The 19,211-nt window shown below is 39.8% G+C and overlaps 2 protein-coding genes across 21 annotated transcripts in view; one reads left to right on the top strand and one right to left on the bottom strand.

Annotated features, from left to right (window-relative positions):
- Positions 1 to 9,858, bottom strand: part of LOC102150541 (uncharacterized) — a 37,921-nt gene extending 28,063 nt beyond the window's left edge. The window contains exon 1 of one of the 2 annotated variants that reach the window (XR_011437625.1): positions 8,850 to 9,858. Coding sequence is in view for 1 of the 2 variants with exons in the window: in XM_070263940.1 (XP_070120041.1) it covers positions 9,217 to 9,745 (529 nt within the window). In the remaining variant the exon portion in view is untranslated. The remainder of the gene's footprint in view (positions 1 to 8,849) is intronic. The other variant, XM_070263940.1, reaches the window with a different exon arrangement.
- Positions 9,109 to 19,211, top strand: part of NSUN7 (NOP2/Sun RNA methyltransferase family member 7) — a 72,342-nt gene continuing 62,239 nt past the window's right edge. For 10 of the 19 annotated variants that reach the window (XR_011437614.1, XR_011437616.1, XR_011437620.1 and 7 more), the window contains exons 1-4: positions 9,238 to 9,549; positions 9,853 to 10,241; positions 17,525 to 17,583; positions 17,965 to 18,095. Coding sequence is in view for 7 of the 19 variants with exons in the window: in XM_070263935.1 (XP_070120036.1) it covers positions 9,932 to 10,241; positions 17,525 to 17,583; positions 17,965 to 18,095 (500 nt within the window). In the remaining 12 variants the exon portion in view is untranslated. Of the gene's footprint in view, positions 9,550 to 9,852; positions 10,242 to 17,524; positions 17,584 to 17,964; positions 18,096 to 19,211 lie in introns of those variants that run through there. The other 9 variants (XR_011437623.1, XR_011437622.1, XR_011437621.1 and 6 more) reach the window with 4 other exon arrangements.

Below are 19,211 nucleotides of genomic sequence, written 5' to 3'. Positions count from 1 at the left end.
TCAACTGCAGGTGTGTTCTTGGTGGCTTTGGCTGGAGGGCATTGCCATTTCAAATATATTATTTAACGTAAACTTCATAACAAGAGCATAAACCTGTATTTATAGATGATCTTAAGACTCCGAGAGGCTAATTTAATTCAAAATTATAGGCAAAAAGAGACAAAGCTGGGATTTGAACACAGCCCCTTGAATGCTTCCCACCACCTTGAATGACTGAAGACAGGGAACAAGACAGAGAGGAAAAACCCAAAAAGAGACAAAGATTTTTTCCTTACCCCCTTTAACCACCACTTTCATGGAGCAACATCTCCATCTTGTGATATTTTATAATTCCAGTTTTTAACTAATTGGATTTTGCAACTATAGGCAACCATTCATATGCAACCAAGATTTAAGAGAATACATTTTCTTGTTATTTGCTCCACGAAAAAAATAAAATTACGGCATTTAATTAAAAACCATAGCTATGAGGAAAGAAATGTATTTTATTGTTATCTGCGGTAACTTTTTTTTTCCCCAAGAGATGCTATTGCATCCTCTCACTTGAAAATAATGTCGTTCCTTAAGATGACTGAAGATCACATAAAGTTTATTGGTTGCCTCTGTGTCAAGGAAATCCAGCTGTCTGAAGGATAGGGGTGGGAGAATTTTTACTGAATATTCTCTTGTACTTTTTAACATTTTAAAACCATGTGAATATATTACCAATTCAAAATACAAATTAAAATTTTTATTTATTTGTTTTTTGGGTGAGGAAGATTCATTCTGAGCTAACATCTGTTGCCAGTCTTCCTCTTTTTTTTCTTGAGGAAGGTTAGCCCTAACCTAACATCTGTGCCAATCTTCCTGTATTTTCTATGGGGGTTGCTGCCACAGCATGGCTTGATGAGTGGTGTAAGTCCGCACCCAAGATCCAAACCTGTTAACCTGAGCCGCCAAAGTGGAGTGTGCTGGACTTAACCACTATACCACAGGGCTGCTCCTACAAATTAAAACTTTTAAAGATGAAAAATAAAATATACATATATATCCCTTTTACTTTTTTCTTTTCCTTTTTTGAGGAAGATTAGCCCTGACCTAACATCTGCCACCAATCCTGCTCTTTTTGCTGAGGAAGATTGGCCCTGAGCTAACATCTGTGCCCATCTTCCTCTACTTTATATGTGGGACGCCTGCCACAGCATGGCTTGATAAGTGGTGCATAGGTCCACACCCGGGATCCAAACTGGTGAACCCCAGGCCACCGAAGTGGAACATGCAAACTTAACCACTGCACCACTGGGCTGGCCTCCCTTTTACTTTTTAAAAGACAAGTAGAATCTGCAACTAGGTACTACAGAGAATAAAATGAATTCTCTTTTGGTTTTTCATTCATCAGTTGTAATTGACCCAGATTCCTTAAATATGAGACTATAGCAGCAGAAAAGAAATACACAAAGTAGGAAGAACATCTCAATTAAGAAGGACAAGAAGCCAGTTATAAGATAGAATGGGGGGAAGACAAACACTTCATGCTGAAGCATGTGAATATGGCAATTAATATACTCCTAAATAATCATACTACCTGGATTTCAAGAAAACCATTCCTGAGTCATTTGAAAATGTATAATTATAAATTTAAAACAAGGTAGCATTGGCATATGGTGCAAGTACTGTACTGACTTACTTATGCTAAAAAATTATTTGTTGTTTATCTGAAATTCAAATTTAACTGAGCATCCTGTAAATCATCTGGCAATCCTAACTGCATATTCATTAAAAAAAAAAAAACCAACATAGACAACTCATCAATTTACCAGCAGAGGGCTCCCCAAATCCAGTTTAGAATAAAATAGTATACTCGAGTCCAGTGAGCAGTCATTATTGGTTTAGAATTTTTGCTGTTTCAAGTGTTTGTTTGGTCTGGTGTGGTTGGGTCAGTCTTTGGAGGGGTGCAGGAATTTTTTATTTAGTTAAATAAAAACATAAAATATCCCTCCCACCATTTTATATGCCTTTTTATGATCTTTACCTTTAGAATTAAAATTAAAAGAAAATCATAATTTAATTTCTTTATATTTTTTCTTTTATATTTGCTCAAGCATTTAAATGTTAAGGCAATATGCATAATTTCAGTGTAAAGTAACTCTGACATTTCACAAGGAATTCCATGCCTATTAGATTATGCATGCTGTGCATAAGGGCAAGGATCTCCATAAAAACCATAACACCACCTCTTTCACACAGTCTGATTTGCTAGGATATTCTAGCATTTCCACATGATCTTTGTTTTGACCCCAAAAGACACCCAGTGCTTCCAATGAAAGCACTGATTCAACAGAATTTTCAGACGTGCCACAATTTTTCTAACCTTTTGCCAAAGCCAGAACGCCTTGATATTTCAAGTCTATGATTTATTTTCTAACAAAAGTATGTCTAGAAACAATTGTTGTCTTAAAGTCTATTTTGTCTGATAATTGCATAGCCACTCAAGCTCTCTTTTGGTTCCAGTTTGCATGGGTATGGTATTCCATCCTTCAACTTTTAACCTATTTGTGTTTTTTAATCTAAAATATGTCTCTTGTAGCCAGCATGTAGTTGGACTTTTAAAGTCCATTCTATTAATATCTGCTTTTTAATTGAAGTATTTAATCCATTTACATTTACTGTAATTACAGATTAGGTAGGATTTACATCTATCATTTTTCTATTTGTTTTCTGTATGTCTTATGTCTTTGTTTTTTCATTCCTCCATTTCTGCTTTATTTTGCTAAAATAAACTTTTAAATAGATATTGATAAATATTAAAATAAATATTAAATATCTTTGCCTTATGGACTGCTAATCTTTCTCAGCCTCTTCAAATCCTTTTCCACTATTTTTTTTCTTAGTAAATAAATCATAGACTTAATACATCAAGAAACAGATGTAGAGTGCAGAGACTTGCCCAGGGTTATGCAACTAATTCATGACAATATTAGGACTAAAAACCAGGTCTTCTGACTCTATCTAATTTCAAAGTTCCCACTACTACCGTGCCACATAAGTAGACTGCATTCATCTCTGACAGGGGATCCTTCTAATTTCTTTCTTGTCAGTTCTGTATTTTTTGTAATTTCTCCGTCTTGTTTCAGAGGAAGCACTGTTCCTCTAACTCACTCTTTAGGTCAAATCTTCTAATGCAGTTTTATCCAGGGTGGGGCCGGCACCATTGATGGTACAGGAGACGACCTGCAGTGGTTAGCAGACTTAGTATTGAACAACAATTAACCACACAGTGAGGCACAGCGAGGAAGCTGCTTCATCCAACATTGTTTTGATCCTTCTGACAAGGAGAAGGTCTCATTCTTAGAGTGGTGCTAATACCCCTCTAACATTGCCCGTCTCCTTTTTTTTAATTAATTTTTTTATTGAAGTATAATTGACATATACCATTATATTAGTTTCAGGTGTAGAACATAATAAATTTATATTTGTATACATTGAACAATGATCACCATAGTAAGTCTAGTTAACATTAGTCACCATACATAGTTATAAAATTTCTTTTTCTTGTGATGAGGACTTTTAAGATCTATACCCATCTCTCTTTGTAACCAAGAAAGTCAACCTCAAGCCTGAAGCCTTGGTACAACCTTTTCTAGCTAGAATTTAATTGCATTGTTTTGCTTTTGTTATGGTTATTTTCATTAATGGCAAATTATGTTGATTTTCCATTTATAGTTTTCTATTTAAGTAAAAATGTAATTTTGATTTAAAGTAAAACATTAAGCAAATAATATAAAGTGGAAGTATATGAATATGGAAAAAAACCCTTGAAGCTAGAGCTTGAATGACCAACTCTGGGAAACCACTGTGTTGGTGCCATCTACTACAATGGTTGTCTACTGTCATCCTTCTTTCTCCTGGGCCACAAAGGACAATCAAGGGCCAGATGATAAGTCTCCTGAATCCTCATTTCCCCTTGATCCCACGTAACTCAACTCTTCCTTAGTTGCTGTTGTCATTTTTGGCTTCTAGATGTCAGAGTGTTGTTTCTAATGGTGCTGTCTCTGAACTGCCATGTTGAGAGTCTTGTTCCTCTCCACTTGCCCCACCCTCGGGACTCTGCTCCATCCCAGTTTTCAGCTGCTTCTGAATTAAAGGAGATACTTGTTTTCCCCTCTGCAAGTGGTTACGGCTCCTTTGGCTAATCTTGGATGGTCCTGTGTTAAAGAACCCACAATCATATTTTGATTTTCCCAGAGGGATCTTTGCATTGTCAGCTTACCATTTCCTTTTCAAGTTGTTTGAGGCAAGTTTCCACAAGGACTGGGCAAGAGGACACTTGAGTATGATACCCAAAGCATTCCTTCACATCAATTCTCCCGCAGCATCAGAGGATAATGTTCACCTAGCTTAGGGTGAATTTCCTGCTTTCTTGGGCATCTATCCCCCTCCTCTCCTCTGGGGATGGGATATTTCAGTATCTGACCATCAATACCCAAATGCACCCTACCCTTGAGGTCCTGAGGATCCTCAGACAGAGAGAGTTCCTGATGCCTGCCCTAGTCCCCAAAGTTCTGAGTTGGGTATAGCTTAGGCCCACAATGGAACACTAGATAATTTTATAAAATAAAAAAGAATAAGGAAAGGAATCGTTGCAAAGAAAATCTACTGTACTAATTCTAAGTAGCAATCATTACAAATTGAGTCTTGAAGTTTAAGAACAGCAGTTAAAATTCTTTATGTTTCATGTGCTTTCTACATTTCTATAAGAAGCTTCAGTAGAACTGAGCATATAAAACTGGATTTTATATGCCCAGCCCAAATTGAAGCAAGTGAGCAAATGTATTTTGAACACCTACTTGGCTAACATACAGGAGCTGCTCTGAGTCACATGCAAGGAATGCTAATTTACAAATAGTTCAAATACTCTACTCCCTGGGGAAAGAAAATCACTCCTTTAAGTCCCTTTGACAGAAAGCTCCAGGTAACTGACTTTTAATTTTCTACCCCATCTCTGATTTAATGTTCTGATCATATTACAGAGTGCAACTTAAACAAAGACTACATTTTTTACTATTCAGCTTTCACTACAGTTGAATCCACACACCTATCTCTATGGTTACTTTTGTACAGTGTTCCCTGAGATTTGATATGTTCCCTCTCGCCCTCTCTTCTGATAATTTAAGTCCACAATAAGGCCATAAACCAGGAGTGAGAGGTAAGGAGGCAGGATTATACACATGATTAGAGTAAAGAGTAACCATGAATTCACTAACCCACAACTATTTACCTGAGCTTTTCTTTGGGGATAGAGACTTTCATTAAATCTTCCTTTAAATACAATGAATTGTCACTTACATTGATCTATCACAAAAAACAAGAAGCTCCTCAAATTATATCTTGAAAGGCAACAGTATTTTAAAGTTTATAGCCAGGATTTACCTCACATTTTCAGCATATTGTACTGTGTACTATGTGATGCATAATAAAATGTACCATAAGCCGCAAGACACTTTCATAGTTATAATCTTCTATGCATGTGTGCATATGTGAAAGAGCGATATTTTGCTAGTATCTGGGCATAAAAAGATATATTACAAAAATAAAAAGATATAATAAAACTGTTTTAGGGTGTGTGTGTTGTTTGGCTTGTGAGAGTAGGAGGATGGCAGAAGGAGGGGGAATACAGATATGTGCACAGATATTTATAGTAAAAATTGAAGGGTGCCAAAACATGAGTATCTCCATCTATTAATTTCTTGAGGGTAAAGTCCCTGACCATTTCTGTACATTCATTTTTTACTTCCAGGGCTGAGCATAGTGCCAGGTGCACAGTAAGAATTTAATATATACTTGTTAAATGAATGAATGAATGCACGTATGCATGCACAAAATGTTACAGGAACATAGACTTATTGAAAATAGCAGAAGTGAGTGGATTGGCAGGTGAAGAGGTCAGGGGGTAGAGATTCGTAGCAGAGACTGCTAATCGTTCCCCAATATCCATTCTCTCCTTCTTCTATAGCAATAGTTCCCTTGATTTCTAGCTGGACACCTTTACCAACCCCCTTTGCTGCTAGGCACGCCATGTGACTAAGCTCCAGCCAACAGAAGGTCAGCAAAAGTGATGTGTGCACCTTTTAGGCACGTCCTTGAAAGGAAAGTGCATGCCCTCCCTCTCCTCTGTATTGGCCTAACCACTGGCTGGAAATGGACATGGTGGTAAGCTATCTGGAACTATGCTGACAAGGGCAAAGCCCTCACGTGCAGCCTAAAACAGGAGTCTGGGTTCCAGACGACTCTGTGGAGGACAGCCACTATGCCAACAGGACTTCAAGTGAGAAATAAACTTATGTTTGGCTGAAGCCAGTGGTTATCTTGGGTCTCCATCACGGTGGCTAAATTTACATTCCAACTAATACAAGTGTCAGGGAGGATTTTTAGAGGTGATGCCTGCACTGAGCTTTAACGTTCGAGTAGATCTTCACTAGGTACGCAAAAAGAGAAGGGCTTTCAAGACTGAGAGAACAGGATGCGTAAAGATATAGAAGTTTGGGCAATGGCTTTAGGATGCCCAGCAATGAAGGTAAAAAGGCAGCAAGGACCAACCAGATCAGAGAGGACCCTGTCTGCCTTGCTGAATGTTTGGATTTTCCCCCGGTAAACAAGAAGATACCACATGGTAGGCGTGCTGGAGAGTTAAAAGAAGATTAAAACCTCACAACTCACCTGCAAAATAAGCCAGGGTAATCAATCTGTATTGTAGGAGAGGGAAGAGAAATCCAGAGAGACGGAAGGACTTTTCCAAGTCAGAGACAGAGGTGGAATTAGAACCAGTAGTCTTTGAGTTATACCTAAGTTTTTCAAACAGTGGTCCTTGCCTGACTGCATCAAAATCACCTGGGTCACCTGCTAAAACTGCAAATTCCTGTGTTCTATTCTAGACGTCCTCAGAATCTGGGGATGGGTTCTAGGAATTTGCTCTTTTTTTTTTTTAAATTGCAGTAACATTGGTTTATAACATTATTTCATATTTCAGGAGTACATCATTATATTTCGATTCCTGTGTAGATTACATCCTGTTCACTACCCAAGACTAATTACAACCCATCACCCCCTTTGCCCTCCTCCCTCCCCACTTCCCCTCTGGTAACCACCAATCCAATCTCTGTCTCTATGTGATTGTTCGTTGTTGTAGAATTTGCATTTTTAACAAAGACTCCTGGTGCTTCAAAGTTGAAAAACACTCAACTCTACCAGTCTATCTCAAAAGTATCTCTAAGTGTTGATAAACGAAGCCAAGAACATGGACTCTAGTAAAAGTCTTTCAGATGCCAGTTCAGCAGACTAGCTTTCTCTGTAATCTCACTTCCTAGGATTTAAATATTGAAAGGGTGCTTTATAAATAAAACTTCTAGAAGGGGAAAGGAGGAACTAACAACTATGGAGCACCTACAACTTTCCAGACACTCTTCTTGACACACACCATCTCATTAAATCCTCACAAATATTTCCTAAGGGAGGCATTAGTCTCCGCTTTACAGATGCACAAAGTGAGCCAAGAGATGTTATGGACTTGCCTAAGGTTACACAGATGTAAGTTTATCACACGCCAAGGTCTATCTCTTCCTGTTTAACACACCAAGGGAAGGACTAGAGAACACAACGTAGAATCTCCGAGTGACCATAACTGATGCTAGTATATATGTATATGTTTGTTTTCCAGATTGGACCACTTCTACAGAGAAGTTGGACAAATTTCTCACATTCCCAACCAGGAGCCAGCAGGGTCTCTAGGGTTATTTCACCCTTCAGCATATTTAGCATGCTTTTTGTTGAGTCTAGGGCTTAGACCTGCAAGCTTTTCACATGACTTTGCCAGAATTAAGAATTTCACTCAATTTGCAGGCTTTGATTTCTTTTGCCTTAGGGAGAAAACGGAGACCAAGTATCTAACAGATTTTTATTTTTACTTCCAACCAATTCCATCTTTTTTTTAAAGATTGGCACCTGAGCTAACATCTGTTGCCAATCTTCTTTTTCTTAATTTTTATTTTTTATTTTATTTTTTTTTTTTTGAGGAAGATTAGCCCTGAGCTAACATCTGCTGCCAATCCTCCTCTTTTTGCTGAGAAAGTCTGGCCCTGAGCTAACATCCATACCCATCTTCCACTACTTTATATGTGGGACACCCACCACAGCATGGCTTGCAAGTGGTGCCATGTCGGCACAGGATCCCAACCAGCGATCCCAGGGCCACAGAAGCAGAACGTGCCCACTTAATCACTGCACCAACAGGCCGGCCCCCCAATCTTTTTTCTTTTTCTTCTCCTTCTCCCCAAAGCCCCCCAGTACACAGTTGTATATTCTAGTTCTAGGTGCTTCTGTTTGTGCTATATGGGAATCCGCCTCAGCATGGCCTGATTACTGGAGCCATGTCAGTGCCTAAGATCAGACTGGCGAAACCCTGGCCGCAGAAGCAGAGGGCACGAACTTAACCACTTGGCCACCGGGCTGGCCCCTATTCTAAAAATTAATAAAGTATTTTTCTACCACATTTAAAAATCGGCACAGATTTTTCTTAGATGCATTATGATGCAGATTTCATTCTAGGGCTCTCAAAAACGAAAGTAGCCATATTAAAGCCCTTTGGGGTTCCCAGTTCCATTCTATAATTTGGAAGGCGGGGCCAATTTGATCCTTTGCAGGTTCATTTCAGCAACATCTTTCTTTGCAGGCAACTCCTGGAAAGAGGGATGCGCTCTTAACTGGACAAAGATCTTTACACAACTTGCCCTGGAATAGTCCGTCTAAGATGATGTCTATTGTTCTAAAAGGCACGGATGGTCTTTTTTCCTTTTCTTCAGTAGTTTTACACTTACCTGTTTCGACATTTCCTGCGCCCCTGCTAAACTCGCTAAGCTGGGTGTTGGCAGTATCCTTGCTTTCAAGGGTACGCGGGAAAGAGGAGACACGTGATTCTGGAGAAGTCGAGGACCCTGAGGACGGCGCGGTCGAGCTGCACCACCAGCCTTCGACCTGGAGGAGGGGCTGGCACGGGTGTCCCGGGATGCAGCAGGAGGAGTAACTCGCCGAGCAAGAGGCGGCACCCGCCAAATCCCGCGGGAACGTCTCTCGGGCGGAGTTCGCGCCCCCCCGCCCCCCCCCCCCCGCCCCCCCCCCCCCCCGCGGCTGCCATGGAAACCCGGGTCCGCGGCCCGAGGCCTGCGAAAGGCGGGGAAGGCCTACCCTTCCGCGACGTGAGCCCGCGGGTCCACCATTTCGCACTCCACCCGGCTCCGCAGCCGCTTCCGCGAAGGGCCACTGTGCGTGGCCAGGCGAGGTCCTGAGGCGCGCCCGCCTTCCGGGAGCCGGAGCGAACCAAGCACCGGAAGTCGCGACCCCTGCCCCGAATCCGGCTGGTGGGAGAGGCTGCCTTTGAACCAAACGGCCTTCGCAGGCCGCCGTCCCGCCGTCCCGGGGCTCCTGGGGGCACTGGTTCCGACACCTGTCTGCGGTGCCCGAAGTGCAGCGGCGGCCGCGTCTCGGTCCCCAAGCCCCGGGCAACATCGGCCCTCTGGGGTAAGGGAGGTTGGCGGGAGCCGGTGAAAGGGGCGCCCGTGGGCCGCAGACGCGGCTCGTGGGAGAGCGCTGCCCCCCATCGGGGAAATCTCTGGTCGCTTCGGAGGCGATTCCTAGCCGTCTCCACCGCCCTCGCTTTCTGAGCGTAGGGAGGTTTCGTGGGGCTTGTTCGGCTCCAAGTATGGGATGCTCGCATCGGCCGGTAAATGCCACCTCTGAGTCTTTCAGGCCACCACGAAATGGGCCGCCAGGTGTGGTCCTGCAGGAATAGTGATTTACCGAGATGCCCTTTTCTTTTCACAGAGACGATGCTTAAGGTCTAAGGAAAAACATCTGACTTGTAATTCAAGCTTGAGTTACCGACGACCGTCAAGAGGCAGACATGCTGAACTCCACAGGTGAACTGGAGTTTTCGAAGGAAAACAGTACCGAGATCTCCCAACTCGCTTCCCTGGCACTGTCACACGACGCAGCATCCGGCGAAAACAATTCCGCTGGTTTACCCGAAAAAACTGGCTATCCGGACTCCGTTTACGTCATGGCAGCGAACATTTTTCAGGGTATTCGAATCGAAAAGTCACCAGAGAAAGTCTTAATAAAATATGGGAGTGAACCCCTGCAGTCCTTGTCCGAGTGTGAGGATGAATCCGTTCAGCGTTCGTCCTATGAGCTGGCTTTCAGTGCCCTGAAGTGTGAGTAGCCCCAGTCTGGAAGATCAGCACTAAAAAAAAATGATAACGAGAGAATTTGTAGAGTGCCGAGCCCCTCCCCGCCCCCTCATACGCACCAGCTTTTCTTTTTACGCATATGCATCTCTTCGGTGAGTTGCAAATGTCAAGGAACTAGGAGAGTTCCGGGAAAACAGGCTCTTTCAGGCCATAACTGTGACTGCAGATTTCCTGGTGCCCAGCTTCGTGCCATGTCCTCAGATGTAATGCACAGTCATTAGCTTGAACAAGGAAGGGCGCCAGCCCCCTGGCATAGTGGTTAAGTTCCTGCTCTGCTCTTGGTTCCCGGGTTCAGATCCAGCGCAAACCTGTACATCGCTGGTAAAGACATGCTGTGGCGGGGTCCCATATACAAAATAGAGGAAGATTGGCATAGGTGTTAGCTCAGCAACACTCTTCCTCACCAAATAAGTAAATAAATAAATTGAACAAGGAAAGAATCCCATTAGTGGGAAGAACAAGAATCCATTGAAGTATCCCATTATAGTTTCCGCTCCTTGGGTATTTCTTTTTTCTGTTCTCTGCGTTTACAGCTTGTATTTTAGTGTATGAACTTTCACAAGTAGAAAAACCAATAAGGAGCAGGAGAGAGGAACAGATGGAATAAGAAAAAAAAGCACAATATATTAGAAATGAATACCAAAATTAATTTGATTGGGAAAGCTCTTAAATTTATTTCTCCAAACTTTTGTAGAATTCCTCTTTCTAATTTGCCTTCAGGGATTGAGATGCAATGTTTCACATTCCCTCAGTAGTGGTGAATTATCAGCTTCAGAGTGTGGAGTTGACTGTAGCACAGAACCAAACATTGTTGCTATGAGAGCAAAGGGCCTGAAGATGTTTATTTTTGCATTAGCTATAAACTATAGGATAATACAGTATGTTATCATATAATATCAACTATAAAGTTTATATTGGTTTGTAAACTGAATATTGTTCCAGAAATGTTTGAGTATTGGCAGTATTGCTGACATGTGAGCATATGGCTTCCTAAAGAGACCCTTTGAAAGGGCAGCACTCATTTGCGTGTATTTCCTTAGTATTAGTTCTTACCGGGCCTTGCACATCCTTGCTCATAGGCAGTTAAAAATTGCTCAATTGAATTAAAGTGTCTTATTAATTATCTAGACAGGAATATATATTTTTGGTTGACTGTAGAGATGACAGTTCAACTTTGAAGCCAGGTGTTTTTCATCACAGAGAAAAATCTGATGTTAAGAAGCAGCTTCTCTTTAGTTTTCGTGTTTCTTTTCTGTTTGTGATTTTTGTTTCTTTTTAAATGTGTCTTAACGATTTTTCCTCCTCCCATTTAATCTTTCAGATTCTGTTTCATCCCTTCTCTTCACCCCCTTATTAAAATGTACTTTTAAAGACGAACCAAAATATTGCACTTTAAATAATGAGTCAGATGACATTTTAACATTTTCTCCATGCAACAATGAAATGCAGCCCGGGCATCTATGCTGATTAGTTGGTATTTAATGTTAATGTCAAAACTCTATCATAGATGATTTTTTTCCTAGTAGAATATTGACTCTTATGTTTAGAAATCAATAATAAAAGCCTGAAATTATTTTTTGTAAAATTAATGCGCTAACTAGATGGCCATGCTCTAGTGATATGTCTGGTGTATTATCTTGTTCTTTCTCTCAATCCTTATTTCTGTTTTATGAAACGGTCTTTGATGTTTTTAATGACCCAGAAAACCCCATTCAGATAAATTATTGTCATAGGCCTTTAGAAACCTGCTTTTCCTTAAAATGTTCATTTTATAAGTTCAAATTCTAAACTAAGATGGTTTTGGTTGTTTACTTGGCACAAGTATTATTTTCTTCTTATGATGATATCTATTAATATTTTGCTTTAAAATATTGGAGGCTCTCGTGCATTTCATTTTTATCTTCTATTAGTGTTCTATCAATATCTCCACATGTAATATTTTATAAACTCATGTCTGGCTTAACAGTATAGGTTCAGAAAAGAAAACTCAGAATTTCTTCCCTGAAGTTTTATAGGAGCAGTAAAGCTGAAAAGGTTAGTGTACAAACTAAAGAAAGCTTGGGTAATGGTCCGTTTTATGGGTAAACTTGTGAATTAGGTAATCGGATCATATTACCATATTTTTTTAAAGGAAGTACAAGGAAAAAAATGACAAGGAAAATCTCTTAATTATACAAATGTTAAGTATATTTTTTTGGTTGTGTCTTCCGTTGTTCAATTTTATTGTTGGCTCCTTTGTTGATGTCCTTTGTGTATGAGCTCTTTCAAAGCCGAGTGTCCTGTTTGTCTGATTAACCTTTTAAAGATTTAAAGGACTCAGTATAATGTTTTTTTAAATCAAGACAACCGCTAGTCCTGCTTTACTAAATAACCCCAAGGTCGATTTTCTGCTAACGAAGGTAATGAAGAGCAGTCTAATTAAGTTTGGCTTCTGTCACAGAAGTAGTGTGCTAGCAGCTAGTTTATTTTTTCAGGGAATCTCTGGATATTTCAAGGCATTCTAAATATTAAAACAGAAGAAAAGACTGGAAAAGTGATTTCTTAAAAAATAAATTAATGAACAATAAATAAAGGAAAAAAAAAACCAGAGGAAAGAGATGTTCCCGAAATTGTTGCTCTTATTCCTGGCTTAGTTCTTTCTCCTGCCTCTCTAGGTGTATAGTAATCGGTGTATTTTCAGAACCAGGAACTGGCTGTGGCATTAACCTGATCCTTTCATAATCATGTAACTGTCAGTAAAAAACCATGTAAGTGCTTAATGTATGGTTTAGTTATGGCTTTGGGAATTAGTAACTGTCATCAGGGGTTCCCAAGGCCACCCTCAGGTTCACTGATTCACTGGAAGGACTCATAGAACTCAACAAAGCTGTTATCCTCATAGTTGCAGTTTATCACAGTGAAAGGATGGAGATTAAAATCTGCACCAGAAAAAGGTACGTAGGACAGAGTCCAGGAGGGACCAGGTATGAGCTTCCTATTGTCCTTTCTTAGTGAAGTCTTATGGACAGTGCTTGATTCTCCCAGCAATGCTGTATGACAACACAAATGAAGTATTGCCAACCAGGGAACCTCACCCAAGCCTTGTTATCTGGGATTTTTGTTGCAGGGTCAGTCATGTAGACAAGGAGTGACCTCATGACTGACCTTCCTCAATCTCTAGCTTTTCCAGAGGTCAAGCTTATACCACGTGGCCCAAGGCCCCAGGTAGATAAAGACAGTTCGATCAACAAGGTGCTCTGAGGGCTTAGAGGTTATTGTCCAGGAGCTCTTCAAGGGTTGAACCTTTCTTTGGAATGTGCAGGGCTTGGCCACCCAGGCCTGCTGAGTTAATTCTGGATTGCACAGTGAGTCATTAGGAAAATGATCTAGAGCAACAACCTCTTAAGCTCTGGTTGTCACCTAAGAGGTTAAAGCAGTTCTCTTGAATGACAATAATAATACCTTATATCTACATAGCTCTTTGTAATTCACAAAATAATTATATATGTATTTTTTTCCCTTAAAGATTTTATTTTTCCTTTTTCTCCCAAAGCCTCCCAGTACCTAGTTGTATATTCTAGTTGTACGTCCTTCTAGTTGTGCTATGTGGGATGCTGCCTCAACGTGGCTTGATGAGCAGTGCCATGTCCACGCCCAGGATCCGAACTAGCGAAACCCTGGGCCACCGCAGCGGAGTGCACAAACTTAACCACTGGCCACAGGTCTGGCCCTAATTATATATTTTGATATACCAGTTTTTTGAAATGGAAGATTCTCATTTGCAGATGAAAAAGTTGAGAGAAACTCAAGAAGAGGTTAAATGATATACCTAGGGAACCAAGCAGGAAGAAGGATAAAAAGAAGGGTTTCATCTAGTTGAAAGGGTGGTAGAATAGTAACCCTCATCCCTAATTCTAGTTTTTTATCATTTCACATTGTTTCATTTTAACAATGACTTTGTATTTCATGATGCCAGCTTTTTTCCCCCGGTATCTACTTCTCTCAAATATCCTTTCAAAAATGTGGCTATTCTTACTAGTTTTGCCAAAGAGGCTTTAATAATTTTGTCAACTTTCCCTCCTTCCACACATTGAAAAGCCCTATATACCTATATTTATAATTATAGGAGGGCCTTGACATTCTTGATGTGAAGTTTCTAGAAGTGACTCATATGAAGGAAACTCTATGAATTCATAATAAAAATAGAGGGGGAGAACACAGGGGACAGTCAAAAGAAGAAACATCTTCCGTCTTTCTTCCAGAATGGGAGGGATGACCAGATGGACTGTGTAAGTTTTAGGAGTCCAATATATAGCACTCCTCCTTTACACTTGAGTTTGGGACCAGTTGAGAGCGAGAAAAAAAATGCTTGGAGACATGGCTTTAGATCTCCAGTCAAATAGGCTTGCAAACACTTTGCTCCTGAATTAGAACTTCCCATCTAACCCGTGGCACAGCTGAAGAGTTGCAGACCCCTCCACCCCAGCTCACACAAGGCACATGGTGAAAGACCTCCTGGAATACATGCATGCCTCCTGCAGAAATGCTGGCAGAGAGAGAGGGAGAGAGGGCAGGGGAGGAAGGGAGATAGGCCCCAGTTCCTTCTTCCAGCTTCACCAATCAAACTCAATTTTCCTTTCTTGGGGAGTGGTGATTAAGGGGTAGGGAAAGTCCAGGAATGTTTCTCTAGGGAAGGCCCTCCCCACTGGAAACGTGAGGAATGGAGAGTAAGAATTCCCTTCACAGACTAAAGGGAAGAGGCTTTAATTAGTGGGGGACTAGAGATAATTGGGGCTATTATCCTCAACTAGGATAGGCAAGGTTTGCAGTAACCCAAATTGGGCATTAACAGTGTGTGTTATTTAGCCACTCTGGTTTGTTGTAAGAGTAAGCTGAGGAAAGGCAGCATAATGTGATGAAGAGCAGGCACTCGGGCTTCAGACTGCCAGGGTTTGAATCCCTCATCTACTACTTGCAGTGTGGCTATGAACATATTGTTTAACCATTCTGTGCCTCATTTCCTAATCTATAAAATGGGGATAATGATGGTACCTAATTCATAGGGTTGTCATGAGGGTTAAGTGAATTAATATATGGAAAGCACTTAGAACAATGTCTAGCTCATGGAAAGCACTGTCTAAAGTATAGTCATGTGCTGCATAATGACATTTCGGTCAACAATGGACTACATATGTGATGGTGGTCCCATAAGATTAGTACCATATAGCCTAGGTGTGTAGTAGGCTATACCACCTCGGTTTGTGTAAGTACACTCTATGATGTTCACACAATGAGGAAATTGGCTAACAACCCATTTCTCAGAACATATCCCTGTCGTTAAGTGACACATGACTGTATACATTATTAGTGTTGATATTACTGTGTGAGAATGTTAGGTGAATTGTAGAAATACAAAGGCAGTGCATTCTGCACAGTATCAAAGGCAGCCCAGAGATGATAGCGGTTTTGAAAAGAGCCCTAGAAAAAAATGCAATGTTGGCAAAATCATATTCTGTCTTCTTTCCCTTCATTCTGCCTCTCCTGTTTCTTAGGAGTCCAGCACTTCCATTGCTCAAAGTTCTATAGCCTATGCATGTCTGCTGTCTTAAAAGTCCTTCATTCTTTTTTTTTTTTTAAAGATTTTATTTTTCCTTTTTCTCCCCAAAGCCCCCTGTACATAGTTGTATGTTTTTTTAGCTGTGGGTCCTTCTAGTTGTGGCATGTGGGACGCCGCCTCAGCATGGCCTGATGAGTGGTGCCATGACCACGCCCAGGATTCGAACCAGCAAAACCCTGGGCCCCTGAAGCGGAGCGCGCGAACTTAACCACTCAGCCACCGGGCCAGCCCCAGAAGTTCTTCATTCTTATGAGGACTATATTTTCCGTGACAAAAACTGGGACTCATGCTGAGAAGTATGAAGTATATAGGGACTCATGCTCTACTATGAAGTAGATAGGAATTGGTTTGCAGGTGCTAAGGGTGTGAAACCCTAAACTTCATTTTCCTTGTAAGTGAAGTGGGGATATTGCCTTGTACCGTACAGCTGTGATTGGTGGCCAAAATATGGAAAGATTCCCAAAGGATTTCCTATGAAAATTGGAGTCTGTGCTTCCCAAGTTAGTCACTTATTTTTACTTTGCCCATCCCCCAAATAAAAACTGAAATTCCATGTGTGCTGTTCATATAGTAGGTTTTTCATAAATGTTGAATGAATTGAAGCTAGACCAATTTTCTTTTCTACTGATTAAAGCATTTGTTATATGATGTACATATAGTTTAAGTAGCGATAACAAAAGGAATACTCGCGTTCTGTGGAGGTTTTAAAATACATCTACTTGTTTCCACTTAGTACTTTTTTTTTCTTTTTTGGAGAGGAAGATTGGCCCTGAGCTAACACCTGTTGCCAATGTTCCTCTTTTTGCTGAGGAAGATTGGCCCATCTTCCTCTATTTTGTATGTGGGACACTGCCACAGCGTAGCTTGATGAGTGGTGTAGGTCCACGCCCGGGATCCAAACCCACAGACCTGGGCTGCTGAAGCGGAGTCACCAAACTTAACCACTACGCCACCAGGCCAGCCCCTCCACTTAGTACTTTTTCTTATCCCTCTGCCTGGAATGCTCTTTCCTCCCAAATCTTTACATGGTTAATTCCTTGTCATTTGGGTCTTAGATTAAATGTCATCTTACTAATGTCTTCACTAGTGAGTTCTACCAAATATTTAAGTAAGAAATAATACCAATCTAACACAAACTCTTCGAGATAATAGAGAAAGAGGGAACACTTCCTACTCATTTTATAAGGCCAGCATAACCCTGATACCAACATGGACAAGGACATTACAAGAGAAGAAAATTACAGACCAACATCCCTCATGAACATAAGCATAGAACAAAAATCCTAAATAAAATATTGGAAAATCAAATCCAGCAATACATAAAAAGGATAAGACATTGTAAATTAGATCCTCTTTAATGTTTTTCAAAGGACATAACTTAAAGGTTGGAATTTGTTTATTACTTTGACTATTCAGATATTTCTCCTTTGATTATGATCCATGTGGAGCCTGGGTCATAAGGGTCTAGAATTCATGAAGATTACAAATATTTTATCATGTCATTGTAATTGAAATCTTTATCAAGAATTGAGGTATATTTTAGATATGAAATTAAAAGTATTTTATGGCATTGTCTAGAGTGTATTTTATTCCAAAGTTTTTATTTTCAGCTTTGATATTTTTAATAACAGACCTTTTCCTTGTCTTGCAGATCAAGATATTTTGGAAACTATATTAATAGATAGCTATATTTTTCCAAGTACCACAATAGTAAGTAGGCAACTTTTATATAATTAGCTATCTCATAATTATTTAGAAAGTATTAAAAAGCCTTCACACTAGTTTGCTGCACACAGCTAGTTTGCTTAGTGCTGAGACGTCTTCGAAATACATCCTTAACTCTTTCTTACTTCTAATGCTTCTAATACTGACCCTTGTCCTTTCGTTTTGAGGAACATATCAAAAATTGTCTTTTGAAAGGTTTATTTTGAAAGGATTTTTTTCTATTTTGAAGACCTTTTCTATCTCTGAATCCAACCAGAGTATGTAAAAATGCTCATATTCCTGCTCTCTTATGAAAAATGATGGAATGGAAAATAGTGCTATTAGATGTTGTTAGTATACTTTTCTTCGTGTGTTTCCCCTTGGTAGCCAGATCATTTGAGCAGCCTTATTATTGTGATGCTGTATGATTTCCAAGACAGAAAATTTCAAGCTCGTCTCCTTTCTGATAATGAAGAATCCATAGCGGAAGTTCAAGAAGTAGAGAACCTTCTTATCAGGTAATTGTAAAAGCAAAAAGGATGTTTTATATAAAATCATTGTTCGTATTTTCATTGGTTAAATTGTATACAATATAATGTGTAAATAAGTTTTAATTTACAGAGAAAAAATATAAAAGTTCATAAGTTTCTTGAGTTCCTTTGCAATCTTGAACAAGTTAAACATACTATTTAAAATCAAGTTGTTTTTGAAAACTTGAGTTGTAAGATTCAACTTGTAAGCATGTAGAAAATCATGAAAAATTCTTAGTAATTTTCAGCACATACATAAATTAAATTTCATTTGAAACAGCTATTATTTATTTACTTAGCTTTGTTTACAGCTCTTAAAAAAATTTGACATGTATTAAATGAGAAAATTCCAACAATAGACAAGAACTCACTTCTTTGCCAAATTAAAAAAAACTTCTCCATAGTTGAGAACAAATGTGTTCCAAGTTTGTTTTCTTTTTGCCCTAAATATCAGCAGAAACCTACTACAGGAATAATAGTAGTACCTCCCTCGAAGGGTGTTTGGGAGAACTGATTAAACTAATGCATATAAAATGCTTAGTTTAGAGCCGGACACATAGTAAATGGTCAATAAATGTTAAGTGCTACTGTTGTTAGGGCTTTTGTTATTATGTTGTTGAACTTTAATAGAAAGTACAATATAACAACGACAACAACAATCTTGTAGGAAGATTTTCGCCTAATGAACAGTCTGAAACAGTTGTCAATACATCTGATTTTATATTTTTATGAAATATTTTTATTTTTTATTGCAAATTCAATGAGTTTCGTTTAAATTATTGAAGGCTGAGACCAGAGGGCTCAGGTGATGGAGTAATAATAATATCTTACATTTACTGAGCAGTTAATGTGCATCAGTCATTGTTATAAGAAGCTACAACAACCCTGTGAGGTGGCTACTGTTGCCAACCTGTATTTTCACACATGGGAAAACTGAGGCACAGACAGGGTAAAGGGAGAATGCCAAAGAGCTAGAAAGGGGAGTAGCTAGATTTCAAACTCAGGAAGTCTGACTGCAGAGCCCAGGCTTTAACCATGTATATGCCACCGCTCCTCCCGCCTAGGATAGCGAGGGTTGGTTGAAGTACTCCGGAAGATTAAAAA

Source organism: Equus caballus, chromosome 3 (genome assembly GCF_041296265.1).
Source record: "Equus caballus isolate H_3958 breed thoroughbred chromosome 3, TB-T2T, whole genome shotgun sequence".
Lineage (NCBI taxonomy): Eukaryota > Metazoa > Chordata > Mammalia > Perissodactyla > Equidae > Equus > Equus caballus.
This window is presented reverse-complemented; position numbering and strand designations above follow the sequence as displayed.